Here is a 17,277-nt window from a genome sequence, read left to right on the forward strand (position 1 = left end):
CGCTATGATACTGTGCTAGGGCCTTCTCTTGAGAGCCACTCGGGAAAGGCTGTCACACACACCTGTACAAGTGGCACATACCAGTGGTGGGAGTCACTTGAAGATAGTGCTGGGTGGACCAGTGGAGACTGTCCTTCTAAATGTCTATGCCTGGCCTGGTGAGGTGGCTCAGAGGGTAAAGTGTTTGCAAGTGTGAGGACTGAGCTTTGGATCTCCAGCACCACATATAAGGCAAGCAGGCATGATGGCTCCCTGTAATCTCAGGGTTCCCAAAGTGGAGATGGAAAGATCCTGAGACAAGCTAGCCAGGGCTAGACCAGCAGACTCAGTCAACTCCTGGCTCAGCAAAAAACTCTGCTTCAGGAAGGAAGCAGAGTGATTGAGAAGTCCAACACACACACACACACACACACACACACACACACACACACACACACACACACAGCATTTACATAAGACCCTTGATTTAGCTTGAAACAACATACAGGAAAACTGGCTCTTTGAGAAAAATTCTATAAAGTATATCAGATCACTGTAGACATGTAAAGATCTGGTCTAATAATACAGGAAACACCAGAGGCTTTTACTCATCACATCACCTCTATGCCAGTTTCTCCTCCAATGCTCAGCGTGATAGTCGGTCGTCTCCATGTTGGCAGCATCATTACAAGTGCAGAATCTCTGGCCTTACCCCAGGCTTGTTGAATTGAAAATGCTGGGGCGAGGGCTGTCTTAACAAGATGTCTAGGTGGTTCTTATGCACATGCAAATCTGAGCACACCTCAGATAGGAAGCAGAGCTGCCTTGAGTCTGGGTGAGGCCTTGGCACTGACTCTTAGCTCCTGTGAGACAGCCGGCTGCCGTAAGTGAGAGTCAGGTTTTCTCCCCAGCCAAACCCCACACCTTATTGTCCAGTGTCTTTCGGAGCTGCTGGGGGAATGCCATGACCTTAAGGTGGTTTTAGAGCAAAGATGAAAATCGCATTTCATTGGGAAATGGTGCTAACCCAGAAGCTGGGGGCCAGGCTGTTTGCATTCTACTTTTATGGCCACCGTGCATGCTTCTGTGTGACCTTTTCTCTGGTTATTGGCCTCCCTGAGCCCTCACGTTCCACAGCAGAGCAGTGGTCAAAAGCTGCCATCCAGTCTCACTTGAAGACTTGATGCAATGGTGCATGGAATAAATGCACCTTTAAATGTTGACGGTGGCATGCAAATGTAAAGACTAGTTTGGGGCTGCTCACCATTCACTTCTGTGTCCCTGTTCACAACCTAGAAATAGTCTCGTCATTTTTATCACCACAGAGATTGAAAGCAATTGAGACCATGAATAGCTCCTCTAAAGGACTTGGTTTCTCTTCATGTCTTATCTTTAACATACGAAGATCAGAAGATGTAGAGCTGGTGTGGGGCCACATGTCTTATTACAGTGATTCTGTGTAGCATAAGACACAACTTTCATTTCAGTACTCGTTCTCAGGTGTGGCCCCTGGACCGGCAGCATCCCCATCAGCTTGGAACATCATAGAAACGTGAACTGTGGGGCTGGGGAAAATGATCTTGCAGAGTTCCCAAGTTCAGTGCAGAGCACCCAGTTGTGTGGTTCAAAACAGCCATGCCTCCAGTTCCAAGGTATCCAGTACCTGCTTCCGGCCTTGGAAGTTACCTGTGCACACAGGTCCTATAGGCGACCCCGGTACTCTGTCATATTTGAAGGGGCTTGTGTAGGCCTTGACTGAAGGATCTGGCAAAGACACCCTTTCTGTGGAACTAGGTCATCACGTCTCTTTCCATCCAGCATGGATTTGCAACGCTGGTGTCCAAGCTCAGATAGCCAGTATTGGATTCCTTCCTGAGTGTGCCCAACTGCCACTGCCCACCCAGCGCAGAAGATTCTGGACTGCACCGCTGTGAGGCTGACTTTCAGAGTGTGAGGAAATTAAAGCTATTTATCACAGTCTGCTTTTCCCTTGGTGACAGGAGAAATGAGCCTTAGCTGAACAAGGCTTCAAATTGGGCTCGCTACAGAAAAACACGCAGCTTGACAAACACACTTGAAGCGGGCCTACATTTGTTTTGATTTTCCCGTTTGAAAACAATTCCATTTCTAAGCAGCACTGAGGTAGCTCAGTGTGTGCAAGACACACTGCCGATGGAGCCATCCCAGTCTGTCGTGTGAGTCAGGCACGGGTAGCATAATCCTGCCCCTTGATCACTCTTTTCCTTCTTAGGAGATCATAGGTACCAGAGAGTCAAAGGCATCTCCCTCCTCCCATCACAGGGTCCACTGTGCACAAAGATGGTATCTTTTACAAGAGAATAATGTCTGAGTTGTACAGCTATGACCTGGCCAGCCACATGGAAACACAGCCACATCCTTCATTTGAATATTGATTATCTTAGAAGCAGTCAAATAACTGAATAAAGGCCATATAACCTGTGAAGGCTGCATTTTGACTAGCCAGCCTTTCACTGTAGCATCCCGTCTTCCCGAGCTGTTTGAAGAGACCTTAGAGGCCCTCGTTAACCAGGAGAATGATGGGAGGGAATAAAGTGCCCATGGGTCCCTGTGGAGGCCAGCAGAAAGAAAACCAATTGGGGCATCATTCCTTACTGTGCCTTTGAGTCAGTTCTGGAGACACGTACAGACTGATATATCTAAAATAAAGAACATTTCACATTTGGTATGTAGTTATGATTGTCTGACATTATATTTCTTCCTGATGTTGGGTATTAACAGGCAAAATCAGAATGTTTGCCACAGTGTACAGCTTCTGATAGCAGATGATGCTCATTGAGTAAAATACCGTAACATGGTTCATAATACTTCATTTCTATTACACTATTGATAGCTCACAATAATCCCAGAGGCAGACAATCATCTATGGCTTATGGATGAAAAACCCAAAATGCACAAAGTTAAATTGGCACCCAGCATTGTGGAAGCATTGTTAGCCTTCATGTGGATGCAGGTTTTTTTTTTTTTATGCAGAGGCCAGCATTCTAAACCAGTGTGTTTCAAGCTGTGAATGGAGAAGTCACTCTTTGTGGGTTGCAAAGGCATTTTGCAATTTTTAACTAGAATGGGAAATGCCAAAATGTCACTTGTAGTTTGAGTGGATCAGTCTTCGTCCCTGAAAACCTTGTTTCAATCCCAAGGATCTCAAGTGTGCACAGAAATATAAGGCCACTCCTGCTGACTGGGCCATAGTAAGACACTGCACTGGGTCGTACTCAAGTTTGAAAGTGAAGGAGGGAAAGAGGAGACAGAAAGGAAGAGAGCAGAAGGGAGAAAATATGAAAAAAGTGAGTAATTGTAAAAAAAAAAAAAAAAAAAAAAAGAGGCACCGGAAGGAGTGGAAGTCGAGGAGGCAAAGAAAACAGACAACTCTGAAAGCGACAGCGGCCCAGGGCAGAAGGGGAAGGAGCAGACGAGGCAGTTGTGTGGGAGGCACGTGGTTCTGCCCTCCGGGCCCCTCAGCAAGGGCTCTTGGTGGGTGGGGAAGCCTGAGGTTTTAATTCTCAAGTGTATCTCATGCTGTGGCCCTGAGCCAAATGAAGGTGGGGTTTTTGTTTGTTTGTTTTTTGTTTTTTGTTTTTAATAAAACATGGTCCCTATCTACAAATTTTCTGCCTCCCCTGGTGCTCAACCAGAAAGCATAGACCTTGAAGAAAACAGGCGTGGATTAAACGGCAGAGCGTTAAGTCCCACCCTCAGAACCGTGGAAGGCTGTTAGGAATATATCTAAATTTTTTTGTTATTGAGCTAATTTTGACCTCACTGTATAGGTTTTTGTGTTTTGCAACGAGAGCATAGATAACAGGAGGATTGTAAAGTCTTCCTTTGGGAGATGGCGTGATGGCTCAGTAGGTGAGCCTGATGGACTTTGATGCCCAGGCCACACATGGTAGGAGGAGAGAGTTCACTCCCAAAAACTGTCCTCTCGCCTCCACGTGCGCACAGCAGTGTGCCTTACAAATGCAAGTCTTCTGTTGCTGGATAAGTCTACAGCTAGTGTTCTATTTCAAAGGATTCTAGAATGAGTTAATGAAAAGCCCATTTTTTACAGATATGCAAATTGAGTGGAAGTTCTATGACTATGATGTTCTCTGTATATGGATTTTTTCCTAGGCAGCTTATCATGGGGTCTGCATGGCTAGAGTATCCTTATATTAGTTTTAGTGAGAAAACAGAGCCCTGCAGATGTAAGCATCTTGTCCAGCGTCTTACAGAAGCAGGCAAAGGTTGAGTCAGACTGCAGTTCTCTGGCCCTAAATGCCACATTTCCACAACAGAGAGAGGAGTGGAAGTTTTGGTTTTATAAAAACTCAGTTAGGTTATATAAACATGTTTTTGTTTCAATCCCAGGAGTGGGATATGGGGCTGATTCAGATTGTCCAAAGCAGCAAACTATTTGTCTCATGCAGGCTCTGAGAGGGGCCCTTTGCCAACTGCAGATAGTTTAATTCTGAGGACTCTGGAGAGGGAATAAATATCAGAGCCCAGAGAGAGGCGGGGGCAGGCGGGACAGACATGCAACTCCAAGAAAGAAGGATGCTGCTGCTCCCCTGCTGCTGCTGGTTGCTGTTGATGCAGTTTGATGAAAAGTTAGTGATAACCTGCCCCAAGGAACTGTGTCCTTAATAGCAGGAAGTAGTCTAAAGAGAACTCCGCCCTCTCCTACTAACCTTCTTCTTCTCTTCCCTAGTATTGGAAAGTGGGAGTTAGAAGGTATTAAGGTAGTTAAGGCTTGGAAAGAAGAAAGAGATATAATAAACCACAATAAAATAAGTTTTTAAAAAGACACTTGCAAGAAAGAAAACTTAACAACAGGTTAATGATAGCACCCAGTGTTGCAAGTAGGAACAGTAATTCTGTGTATAAGTCAGGGTGGTGCAAAGCTTGACCCAGCTTGCCGTAGAGTACCATTATGTAGTTTTCTACTCTTTCAGCCAAAGGCACTTCTCTATTGCTGGTCCCCACTAGTAAAGTAGAGTTTACAGCGCTGCGCCTCTATAGTCCGCCCTTGGCCTCTCTCTGATGATGTTACATGCACCAACTGTTTGAGTCACTAGAGATACTGTGCCAAGTAACCGGGTTGGTAGCATTAGCTTATTGGATAAGCCTCTCTTTTGTTTTTGCTTTTAAGTAAATGCTTTGTGTGGGTGTGACTACAGTCCACCAGAGCAAACTCCATTTGAAAAGCCTAAATCCACAGCTCGTTAGAAAAAAATCGTGATGTCCTCCCGAATTTAGCCAAATTGTCATTGTTATATACCCTGTCCATCTTACTTTATCTCACTGCTGACATTTCTTTTAAAAAAAGAAAGAAAGAAAGAAAAAAGAAAAGAAAACTTCCGGAAGAATGTTAGCATGCTCGCTCCCCTTCCCACTGTCTCAGCTACAAACTTTTGTGAGTTGCATAACAGGGCCCTGCTGTGGTGTCTCATCTTTATTTTTCTCCTGACTCCCTTCATTTTTTAATAAGGACTCATGTAAAAGCTCCAAAGTACATCATTTACTCTTGTCCCCTGGCTTTGTTCTCCCTACTTCAAAAGGTTAGTGTCCCTCTTTCTACTGGTTTAATTTCTCTGGGTGATGATTGTATCCCGCGGATGCTTTCAAGAAGCTAAGAGTCAGCACTGTGCCCCAAGGCAGCTTCGCCAGTGCCAATCCCTGGGGACGCGCAAGGGCCCTAGCTCACCCTGTTAGAGTTCAGTGACCGCGATTATTGCTTCTTCTGTTTCAGAGATCCCAGAAGACCCCCTTGTTGCTGAAGAATATTATGCTGATGTGTTTGATTCCTGTTCTGAAGAGAGTGAGGAGCAGGAGGGAGACGCAATGGTGTTCTCAGAAGCAGAGGGAGAAACGAGGGAGAGGGGAGCCCCGCCTGCCTACAGAGCAAACCAACAGGTACTTCCTGCTCTGGCCGGAAGAGGTGTGGCTGTCCAAGGCTGACTGGATGTGGGCGAAGAAAGAGCAGAGGAGGTCTTGAACCTGGAGCTGGGGTCAGGGAGTGCAGGACTAGGCTCTTCCCAAGGCTGTACGTACAAGTCTTTTATTTCAAGGGGCAGAGGCAAGTAGGACTCCGTGGAATTACCTGACTGATCAGAACCCTGTAGAGAGGGAGGGCTAGCATGTGCTCTGCAGGAGGACAGGCTGTAATCAGATTTTTGGTCTGTTTTATACATTTAATGCAAGTACAAATTTAGAAAAATCAATTCCATTCTCGAGTTAAGACTTGGAAAGTCTGAAATTGGAGAATGTTCTTTCTACCTTCTTGCAGCCTCTGAGGAGCTGTCGTTGCATGCAGCTCCGTGTCTCTCCGCATAGATGCTCCAGTAGGTACAACGTCCTAAATAGAAAACCTGAGCCATTGTAGGTGGTAGGCTAAGAGATGGCCTGGCTTGCACCTTTTTCTCTTGGTTTTTGGAGTGGAAGTAAAGTTGTACACAAGCCTCTCAGCTGTTTTTGTTTTTTGTTTTGTTTTGTTTTGTTTTGTTTTTGTTTTTATTGAAATAGTTTCTTACTGTGTAGGCCAGCCTGGGACTGAACTTTCAAATTTCTGACTTACCTCCTAAGTGCTGTGATTTCAGGAATCTGCCACCAAGGCCAGCCCCTGAGTCATTCTTAATAGACACTAAGCAATCCAGCAATAAGATTAAATCAACCCCATTAGAAATGTCTCCCAGATTTTTTTAGACCAGGAGGGAGGGAGATGCCAGCAGGAGCTGGTACGAGCAGGCACACCCAGGGTCTTTGCTCAGATCATCAAGTGGCAAACTTTGATTTACTAACGTTATAATTTCAAAGTCTTAAATACAACAAAGCCCACTCAGAAACACACATGAATAAAATCTGTTGCAAATACCACCTGAGTCAGGAGCTAGAGCTTTGCCAGCCCCAGAAGCTGCATCTCTGGGCAGTTGTTACTATAATGCATTGCAGGAAGTCAGATTGCCTATAAACAGTCTCGGCCTTACCACTTACACGGCGTGTTGTTACACTGTCCGCTTACTAACTTCACTGTGTTTCAGCTTCCTAATCCATAAACAGATGAAAAATGGTTCCTAGTCACAGAAAAGTGGATGAAGTGATCAGTTTGAAGCACTTCAAATTATGTCCAGATCTTAATCACGTATTTAAGTACTTTGTAACTAAGCCATTGTTCTAAGAGTTACCTAATTATCTTACTTATTTTAACACACTGCCTAAAGCCTTTGACGTTAAAGTGAGATGTCACAGTTGCAATATTTTTATTCTTTTTTCTTTTTCAATGCAGACGGTAGGTGTAAGAGTGGGGCTTGCTCTCTGGGTCATGTGTCTGCCACATGTTATGTGACCAGTTGTGACTGACTTTTAAGTCTGTCGTGGAAAGATGTTAAAGTCCTTCACATGTATGGTATTTTGTCCCTCAGAGTCATACTGTCTCAGTCAGGTGAATAAACCGAGTCTCTTAAGAAAAAAGTAGCTCACCTAGAGTGACACAGGTAGGGAGGGGTCTGAGCTGTGTGACTCAGAGCCAGAGTGGTCACAGTCTCAAGCGATGCCATTTCCTACTCTGTGATGCATATCAACATGGTCCGATCAAGTTGGAAGCGGGAGTTATAATAGTATAGTCCGTGATAGGGGCAGACAGTCACAGCTGTACTTTAATCTAGTGTTAGTTTGTCATAGTTTCTCTTTTTTCCAGAGGTGGTGGGTGTGGCCGCACCAGGGACCCTCCCATTCTCGTGGGAACCTTGTCTCAGCAATACACAAATTGCACTTGAGAGCTCAGTGCTGGCAACCCTAGCCACTGTTCACTTTGTGAAGTGCGTGATGAGTGCAGCCATCCTTGGAGCGACGCCTCTTTTCTTCCTGGTTTTGCCCTTGAACCCTGAGCAGACTAAAGTAGCCACACACCCATGGACTCTGTGTGCATAACCAGATCCAAGCTGACTCCCCTTTCATACTTTGATGGGAGAAGTGCTTTCTGAAAGAAAACCAGCCACAGCCTTAATCCTGATTTATTGCTCGGTTCTTTGAGCCAACCCTGCCGCTCTTTAAGAAGCATCGCCTCCACGGCAGCTTTATGAAACACCTAATTACTGTTGTTTCTCTCCCGTGCTAAGCAAAGCATCAATAACGCCTTTATCACAAGTCATTATACTGTTGATGGCTCCTCTGTGAAGTCTGTGGTCACCAAATTGGAGCCATCCTCTTAGACCTCAGGAGAGTGGAGTTTACAGCTGTCATCACACCAGGTTCCCCACAGCAGCTGTGGGGCCTGTGCCTGAGAAGTAATCCGTGTGCTCTCACAGACATGCCCAAGGCCTGCAGGCTGATGCGAGGTGTCATTAGTTCTGCCTGGGCCATCACTCCCTCTGCAAGACTAACAAAGGGCCCAGGACCCTGATAAAAACACACTGGATGGGCGATAGTAACTTGACCCGCTGTTCTCTCAGGAAAGGCTCTGTGTAATGAAGGCTTTCGCCGAATCTTCCTTTAAAAGGGTCCTCAGGATCCTCTCTTCCTGAGATGAGGGGCTGCAGAGGCCTGCTTTTCCAAGCTAATATGGAAGTTCTCCAGTGTTTGTGGTTTGATGTTCTCCCAGCACACCACAGCGCTTGGAGTAGCAGATTGCTCCTAGTGCTTAAGTTACAGGGTAGTAAGGCCCAGGGTTCCTGAGGACACTGGGGCCTGGCTGTCCTGAGGGCTGCTCTCACCGGCTTCTGCTGTAGGGGAGAGCCCAGCGGGGCCAGGCTGTCCTGAGGGCTGCTCTCACAGGCTTCTGCTGTAGGGGAGAGCCCAGCGGGGCCAGGCTGTCCTGAGGGCTGCTCTCACCGGCTTCTGCTGTAGGGGAGAGCCCAGCGGGGCCAGGATGTCCTGAGGGCTGCTCTCACAGGCTTCTGATCTATCCTCACCGCCTTGCTTCGTCTCCTTTCCCGTCCCCTGTTCCTCATTCAGCATGAAGTGTGGCTGAGTGCTGGCCACTCTGGGAGCCCCAGACTTCACTGTGAGAGGCTGCTCTCGGGGCTGAGGAGACTTCTGGAGAAGTTAGTAAATAAGAGGAAAATTTAAAGAAAAAAGAAAAAAAGTCAATTAGATAATAAAATCTTTGATCCAACTAAAAAGAAGAAGAAGAGGAGGAGAAGGAGGAAGAAGAAGAGGAGGAGGAGGAGGAGGAGGAGGAGGAGAAGGAGAAGAAGAAGAAGAAGAAGAAGAAGAAGAAGAAGAAGAAGAAGAAGAAGAAGAAGAAGAGGAAAATGAGGTGCTAAGGATCTAAAGACAGTACCACAATGCATGAAAATGGACAGTGGTGTAATGACCTCAAGTCAAACACAGCACCAAGGCGCTGCTTTGTCTATGGGGTTTAAATTCAGCTAGAACTGGATTTGAAACTGGTTATTTGCCATACACACGTATGCATCACAACCCAGTCCCACTTGCCTCCTTCTTGTTTCCAGAGAATAACCAGACATATGTCTGTCATTAGAAGCCTGGAATGTTCTAACCATGAGACACACTCATAATATCCCACCTGTATGTCTTCAGATATTTGCTATGCATCATCTTTCTGGAGAGGATTTTGCCGCCTTAAATAAAATGTCCCTCACTAGCTGGAGAATTTACTCTTCTGCCCTCCTGCTTTATTTTTCCTGATAGTCTTTTCAACATTCGAGTTACTACTATTTACTAGTTTCTTCCCTCAAGGTATGTGTCCTTACTAGAGGGAGGTAGGAGGTAAGGTCCTGGGGTCCCCACACACAGCATCTTACAGCATTTTTAATATTTGTCACGGAGTAAATTCTTAGTAGATATCGCAGAAAGCACGCATGGCTGAAACAATGAATGAAGGATTCTACAGGGTAGAACCTAGTCGTGCAGGCAGCCACTAGTAAGTCAACACACAAACACAAAAACAAGATAAGTGAAACAAACAATCATCATGAAGGGAAAATGGATGTCGGTGGTTATTCAGTGGGCTGCTGAGAAGAGTCAGGGAGCACTTTCAGGAGAGGGAAATATGCCTGCTCCTGGAGACGAGGAAAGGGGAAAGAGGCGTTCACCAGAGACAGCGACCCATAGGTGAGAAGCCCCAGGTGATGAGGAGGCTGGCGGATTTTACACAGCCACAGAGTGAGCAAGAGGGACCATGTGCAGCTAGAGATGCCAGTCCAACCATAGCTTGTACCATGAAGGGGGTTTAGGTGAGGGCTAATTCAGTAAGCCTTGAGAGATGACTCAGAGCTTAGGTGTAGCTTAGGGTTGGAGCAGTTTGCCTAGCTAGCATGTTCAAACCCCTGTGTTTGATTGCGTACTAGCACTATAAAATAAAAGGGGTGGGGGAGTGGCAGGTTAAACAGGAAACAGGAAGGAATGGGGAAGAGGAAAGGAGAGGCAGGGTGAGGGAGAGAGATAAATCTGTGGTGACAGAAGTGACAGTGTGGCAGGGAGCAGCCAAAAGGATGCCAAAAGGGTGCCAAAGCGACTGTGTAGGCGAACGATGTCTTCTCTCTGGTTGATTGATGTCTGTGTGGACATATTCATTGTTAAAAGCTCAGTATTGAAGCCAGGCAATGTGGCACATGCCTGCACTCAGGAGGCCAGAGGCAGGTGTATATCTGTGAGTTCAAGGCCAGCCTAGTCTACCAAACAAGTCCAGGCCAACCAAGGCTACATAAAGAATCCCTGTCTCGAAACAAAACAAAACCAAACAAAACAAAACCTTAAGATCTGTGTGCCACCGGGCGTGATAGCACACGCCTTTAATCTCAGGACTCGAGAGGCAAAGGCAGGTGGATCACTGTGAGTTCGAGGCCAGCCTGGTCTACAAAGTGAGCCCAGGACAGCCAAGATGACACAGAGAAACCCTGTTTCAAAAAATGAACCAAACAAACAAACAAACAAAAAGATCTGTGTGCCTCCATCTCTGCCAAACTTGCCTCACCGAAAGCAGCACTCAGAGAGTCAGCACTGCCTTTCCGAGGGGACCCAGAAGGTGTAACTGGCGTGCAATGGTCACAAACATGAGCCACGCTTCCAGCTGTTTGGTTGGAATGAAGTGGAGTTAGGCTGAAGTGGTCTCTCTGGATGGCATGGGTCCACAGTGCCCTTGGCTTAGTAAGAGAGTGCGCTGTGGGCTGGTTTCCCCTGGCAGGCTGACTGAACAGAGAGGTAGCAGATAAAAGAAACCAGCTCCTCGCATCCCACAGACCCGCTGACATCGAGGACCAGTGAGTGTGACAACATGCTAGGGCTCTCCCTATATGGAGCCATCTTGGAAGAAATGTCTGCTTTATGCTAGATCTTCAGGTATGAGCTTGCTTGGGGTTGTTCAACAGATGGAGAACCTGGTACCATGCCCTGTGTCATACAGAAAAGGCATCCATACATCCCTTCCCACTCACTCAGAGCACCCTTCAGCCAGTGGAATATATAAGACATAAGACACTTCTGTAAGTGTGTGTGTGTGTGTGTGTGTGTGTGTGTGTGTGTGTGTGTGCGTGTTCAGCGGCTACAAGCTACAGTCTTATGGATGGCTATGCCTTTGGGAGCTGGCATCGCCCACCAGCCGTGAGGGTAGCGGATGCTGCATGTATACAGGTGGTTGAGTTTTCATTGCCTCCAGGTAAAGGATCAGTGAGCACAGTCACCCTGCAGGAGTGGCTAAAGATAGACACACCACTCTGAGGGACTGATGGTGTATGCCCACGCCAGCCTCATCCTAACCTGAGTTCTCATGGCAGCTGAGTCCAGTTCTTTCATTCACTCTAACATTCCCCTTTTTGTTGTCACAAGATACAATACTGCATATCATTTTACAGAAAGCAATGCCTTATCCACCCATATATTCAGCTTCAGCAAGAAGTGCACTAACTGTTTTTATTTGCCTAATCTTCAATGTAAAGCCTTTCCCTTAGTTTATCATGTCTGAGTCGTAAGTTTCAAACTTGCTCAATGTCCTTCTTTGCCTCGCGCCCTTTGGCCAGCCTACAGGTGAGTTTTCCTTTCATTCGCTCAGCAAGAGCAGGAAGATGGCTGGGGACGATGGAAGGGGGAGGCAGAACATCTTAGGCTCATATGCCTGCCTTCATCCCTTACCTCCTCTCCATCCTAATCATCATCTGGCTACATGAGGCATGAGCAGATCAGCCTTGTGGTTTCACAAAGTTCTATAATAGGTGTGGCAAGACTTCACCCTTTTCACCGAGGCTCAGCTGTCGCTCGAATGCATCAATCACGAATGAGGTCTCTTGGGAAGCAGACTGCCTTGGAATGACATTTTGAGCAGGGAACTGGCCCGGGTTGTTGTCTGGGTGTTGCAGGGATGACTGTGTACTCAGCAGACAGTTTGAACATGTTTAACAAACAAGGTATAATCCATTTATCCCAAGTATGGGCCACGGGCTTTGTAAATAGAGGGATGGAGGCATAGGTACATTAAATGGTTTGCTCAGACCTGAGACTGAAAGTGGCAAGGCTGGATTTTAAACTCAAGCAGGCTGGTCTCCCCGACTTCACCCCCTAACACTAGATAAAGATAGAAAAAAGGATATATGGGGGAGAAAGAGAGATCCCCGAATCTAATTTCTTTCCCGGCCATCCCTCTAAGTTTCCAGCCCAGTCCCTCCAAATGCTTCTCCCAACCGTTCCTTGCTCAGGTGCCCAACAGTCTGCTTAACCAGTCCCTTCTCCCAGCTTTCCAGACAGTGGGAGCTCCAAACTATAGCTACAACCGCTCTAGCCTGTCTGCTCAGCACGGCGTCTCCTGGCTCAGCTGTCACCCAACAATGTTCTCTGCACCAGCTGCCTTCTCTGTCTCACTTTACTCAAATCCCTTTCTCAGCCTCTGCTGGCTTTTTTTTTTAAGCACTGATGGCCATAGCATCAAGCAGTTCTAACAGTTCTTAAAGGGCCAGTTGACTAGCAATCCTTAAAGGACCAGGCACACAAGATAACTCGCAATACAGGCTTCAAAGAGTGTGCTGTCTGTAGTCTTGATAGTATTTGTCTGAATCTCAGTTTTGTGGCAATACTCACCTTTTCCTTATGGTTTGGAAGAAAACGAATTCATTCTAGCTCTCACATCCACCTCCCAGGGCTTGGTTTAAGAACAATTTCCAGCCAGGTGTGGTGGTACATGCCTTTAATCCCAGCACTTGGGAGGCAGAGGCAGAGGCAGATGGATCAATGTGAGTTCAAGGCCAACCTGGTCTACAAAGCTAGTCCAGGACAGCCAAGGCAACACAGAGAAACCCTGTCTTGAACGCCCCCCCCCAAAAAAGAGAACAATTTCCAGTTCTAGCTGGAAGGCGGCAGGACATGATTTCTTGAGAAGGAAGGGACTGTGGGAGTTCTCAGGAAATCATGTGGGAAAATGTTTGCTCAGGGTTAGTGTGTGTCACACTGGTTATGTGTGGTTGAAAGTGTTGAACATGGCCACGAAACTAAACATTACATATTCTGGGAGGAAACTGATTTAGCAGTGTGGTTCCTTGATTGTTAGATCATTCCAGAACAGCATTTTGCCCACGTTCAACCATACGTTCACGTAAAACAGCACTTGAAATATGCACAAGTGGCCACATTTGGGACTTACTCTAAGTAGTGGGCTTATGCCTGTCACCTCAGCACTTGGGCAGTCTGCCTGGTGAGGTGGGGACAGCCTGGGCTACTGAGTGAGACCCTGCTTCAAATAAATAAGCAAAGAGGATGAAGAGAAGAAAAGATGAAGTGTATGATGCTGTGTAGCTCTCCAGACAGAACTGCGTTTGGTTTTTGGGTTGGTGGTTACAGTTTATTTATTTATTTATTTATTTTTTTATCTTATTCTTTTTTTTTTTTTTTTGTGGATACACTTTAATTGGGAATCTGGCCGGTCATGCCTGTCAGAGGACTGGATCCCAGCAATAATGCCCAGAGAAAAACCTTTCTGCTGCCTTTCGCATCCGTGAGCCTGCTCTTGAGAAATCTGAGTACCCTAACTGTATCGATGATAAGCGGATGAGGCAAATAATAGAAGGTTTCAGTCATTTGTGGTTTGGGTTCTCTTTTTTTTTAATCCCCCAAAGAGAGGTTTCAAAGAGTTAGCAAAGTACTGAGTCAAGGCTAGTGTTTTGACTGAACTTTTCATTTCGTGTGTGTACGAGCGTCACAGTGTGCCACAGTGACTGACCCAGAAGGCTTCAGGGAAATGTATTCTGTTTTATTGGATTTTGTTACCTCTTAGTTTGCCACGTGCCTCTAACATCACACATTTTACAAAGACAAATCTTTTGAAATATTTCCTGAATAACAACAGAAACAAGGGAGGAGGGCTTTGCTATCATTTAAAATAAATTATAATTTACTTGTAAAGGATACCAATATTTAGTATGCCAATGTGCATATATAGGTATAAGCCCCCTACCATATATGGAAACTCTCTATGTGTGTGTTTACTATATGTATATATGAATATGTGTGTGTACATTTGCATGTTTGTGCATTAAAGTGCCGGTACACTTGTGCCACAATGCCAATATGGATGTCAGAGATGACCTTTCACCTCTTTTGAGATAGGCTCTCTCTTTTTGTTGTTTGCTGCTGTGCAGGGAAGACTGGTTGGCCTGCAAGCTACCAGGGACTCTCTTACCTCTGCCTCCCAGCTCAGTATTGAAGTAGTGGGAGTACAGACACACACTCCTATGTTCAGCCCTCTGTGGATTCTTGGAATTTGAAATCCTATTCTCACAATTGTTTGGCAAACCCTTTGCCCAGTTAGCCATCTCCTCAGCCCAACATACACACACACACACACACACACACACACACGCACACGCACACGCACACGCACATGCACACGTGCACACACACACACACACACACACACACTCTTGCACTCAAGAGCACACATATGCACAGTATTCTAAGAGGAAAGCTTAGCAAAGGAAGGGTCATCTGGTTCTTACAAACATAAGAGAAGGCGAAATGCCCAAGTCTTGATCATTAAAAACATTTGTTAAGATCCATATTAGATTCTTTGTGAGTGTGATTAGAGTTGTTAATGCACCTAAATTATATTTAATGAAGAAAAATTATGTGAATGTTCATTTTATGTGTCAACTTGACTGAACCACAGAATGCCCAGATAGTTGGTCAAATATTAGTGTGGGCGTTTCTGTAGAGGTATCTGGGTGATACTAGCATTTAAGTGAACAGTCTGAGCAATCCTGCTGCCCTCTCTAGCTATGGGTGGACCTTACACAATTAGCTGAGAGCCTAAAAAAAAGAGAAAAGGCATCCTCCCCTTGAGTAACAAAGAATATATTTTGCCTTTAAATTAGTTTTTCTTCTGCCTTTATACTCAAACTACACAGTTCAGTCTCCGGTGTCTCTGATATTACAGACTCATCTTACAAATCTTGGGAGTTACCATAATCACATAACTCCCCCCACACCCGGCTCTGGATGATACAGCCTAATAGCTCGTACAATTCTTAGGACTACTAATTCCAATTGAAGATTAGCTGGGAATTCATCAAAGCTTAAGCTAATTCTGTTAATATATTTGTCCGTGCAAGAATTTCCCAAGGTTCCCAGGATTTCCGTATGGTGGTCTGGGTTCCCAGAGAGATTCAGCAAGAGTTAGGCAAATTTGATCTTCCTTTTTCTAGAAGAAGCCTTGGAGCCTTTGATAAGCCTTTAGTATTAATTCATCTCCTGTATATAGTACGCAATATCCACAGGACGTTCTCACATGTCCTTTAAAGAAAACCCTTTGGTAAATTCCAGCTCATGTTGTTGAACAGGAAGTTGTGGTTTGGAAAGTTTTGCAGATTGAGTTGATGATAAATTACTTTTATTTAAGGCCACAGCAGAGTCTATGGTGACACAGCAAAGAGTTCAGGTTCTGATGGGTCACAGGATCTAGGGAGTAACCTCAGGTTCTACCAGAATTGGAGTCATCCCTAGAGTGGACCATGAGGTTGGGAAAGTAAAGGCTAAAGAGCACAAGTTTCCTGAGGTGAGAAACTCTGTCTGCTACTCCAATACTCCACATAAGGTTTGACCTGCCTCCCAGGGTCGCATGGTCCATAGTCACTATACCACACTGTAGCCATGGGAGCTTAAAGCTCTCGTGTAAGCCTCAACATATGAGGGCCAGCTTTTGAAAAGAGCAGTATCTCTAAAGACAAAACAAGACTTCCTAGATGGTTCATGACAACAGTGCTATTAACAGAAGCTCCCCCTGGGGTGACCATGTTACATCATATCTAATTCTGGGGTCATCTTGGAAAATAGTCTCATGTAGAACACCTGTCACCTAAGAGGGACAGGTAGAGCTGACTGTGTGCTCCACTAATCAAACTTTCCTAAGGACTCCAGAACATTCAGTTTTCACTGCTAGACAAAACTATATGTTTAATTAAATACATCTGGTAAGGTAGAGATGGAGACATAGTGTATTTCACTGTTCCTTGATTTTGTGTGTGCTTTTTTCTGTTTTGGTTTTTCGAGACAGGGTTTCTCTATGTTATCTTGGCTGTCCTGGACTCGCTTTGTAGACCAGGCTGGCCTCAAACTCAAAGATCCTCCTGCCTCTGCCTCCTGAGTGCTGGGATTAAAGGTGTGCACCACCACACCTGGTTGTGTATACTTTCTTTTTATTGGCTTAAAAATATTTATCTGTTACTCCATGTGCACAGCTCTGAGCTAACATTGATGGAATAAGCATAGTCAGGGCACACACACACACACATATACACATACTCACACACACACACACACACACACACACACACACACACACACATGCTCATTATAGCAAAGCATGGGCTTCAGAGTGAGGAACTGCATTGAAGGAGAGAAACATGGTGGAGCGAGGCCTCAGCAGCAATGGAAATCGAATGAGGATGAATGTCAAGGGGACCTCTGAGCAGGTGGCGTGAAGTCAAGATCAGAAAGATGATCACAAACATGTGAGACAGGAGCATCCTCAGCCAAGGATGAGGTTCTCCCGTGGGAGGAGTCTTGGTGTATTAAAATAAAACAATCACACAACAAAAGACAGGACCAAAGTGGGCAGAGCATGGGGAGTAGAGACCATGGACTGAAATATGGAGTCTTGTATCTTAAGAGGAAGTAGGTTGAGGTAGAAAATACAATGTGAAAAGTATGGCAGCATTGCAGCTTACTGTGAGAAAACACGCCGTTTGGCGTATGTGAGAGGGTGGATAGAAGGCAAGAGTAAAGCTAGGGGTGTGCTAAACATTCTCCTTGACCTAGGACTTCCAGGGGCTAACGGAAGTA

General features: G+C 45.6%; 1 protein-coding gene across 1 annotated transcript in view; it reads left to right on the forward strand.

Moving 5' to 3' along the window:
• The window catches only part of NEK11 (NIMA related kinase 11), a 205,745-nt gene that overhangs the window by 127,002 nt on the left and 61,466 nt on the right, over positions 1 to 17,277 (forward strand). Inside the window, exon 13 of the mRNA XM_084754389.1 lies at positions 5,750 to 5,913. Coding sequence (XP_084610515.1) covers positions 5,750 to 5,913 — 164 coding nt within the window. The remainder of the gene's footprint in view (positions 1 to 5,749; positions 5,914 to 17,277) is intronic.

The sequence above is a fragment of the Acomys minous genome (assembly GCF_964271855.1).
Source record: "Acomys minous genome assembly, chromosome: 13".
NCBI classification, from domain to species: Eukaryota; Metazoa; Chordata; class Mammalia; order Rodentia; family Muridae; genus Acomys; species Acomys minous.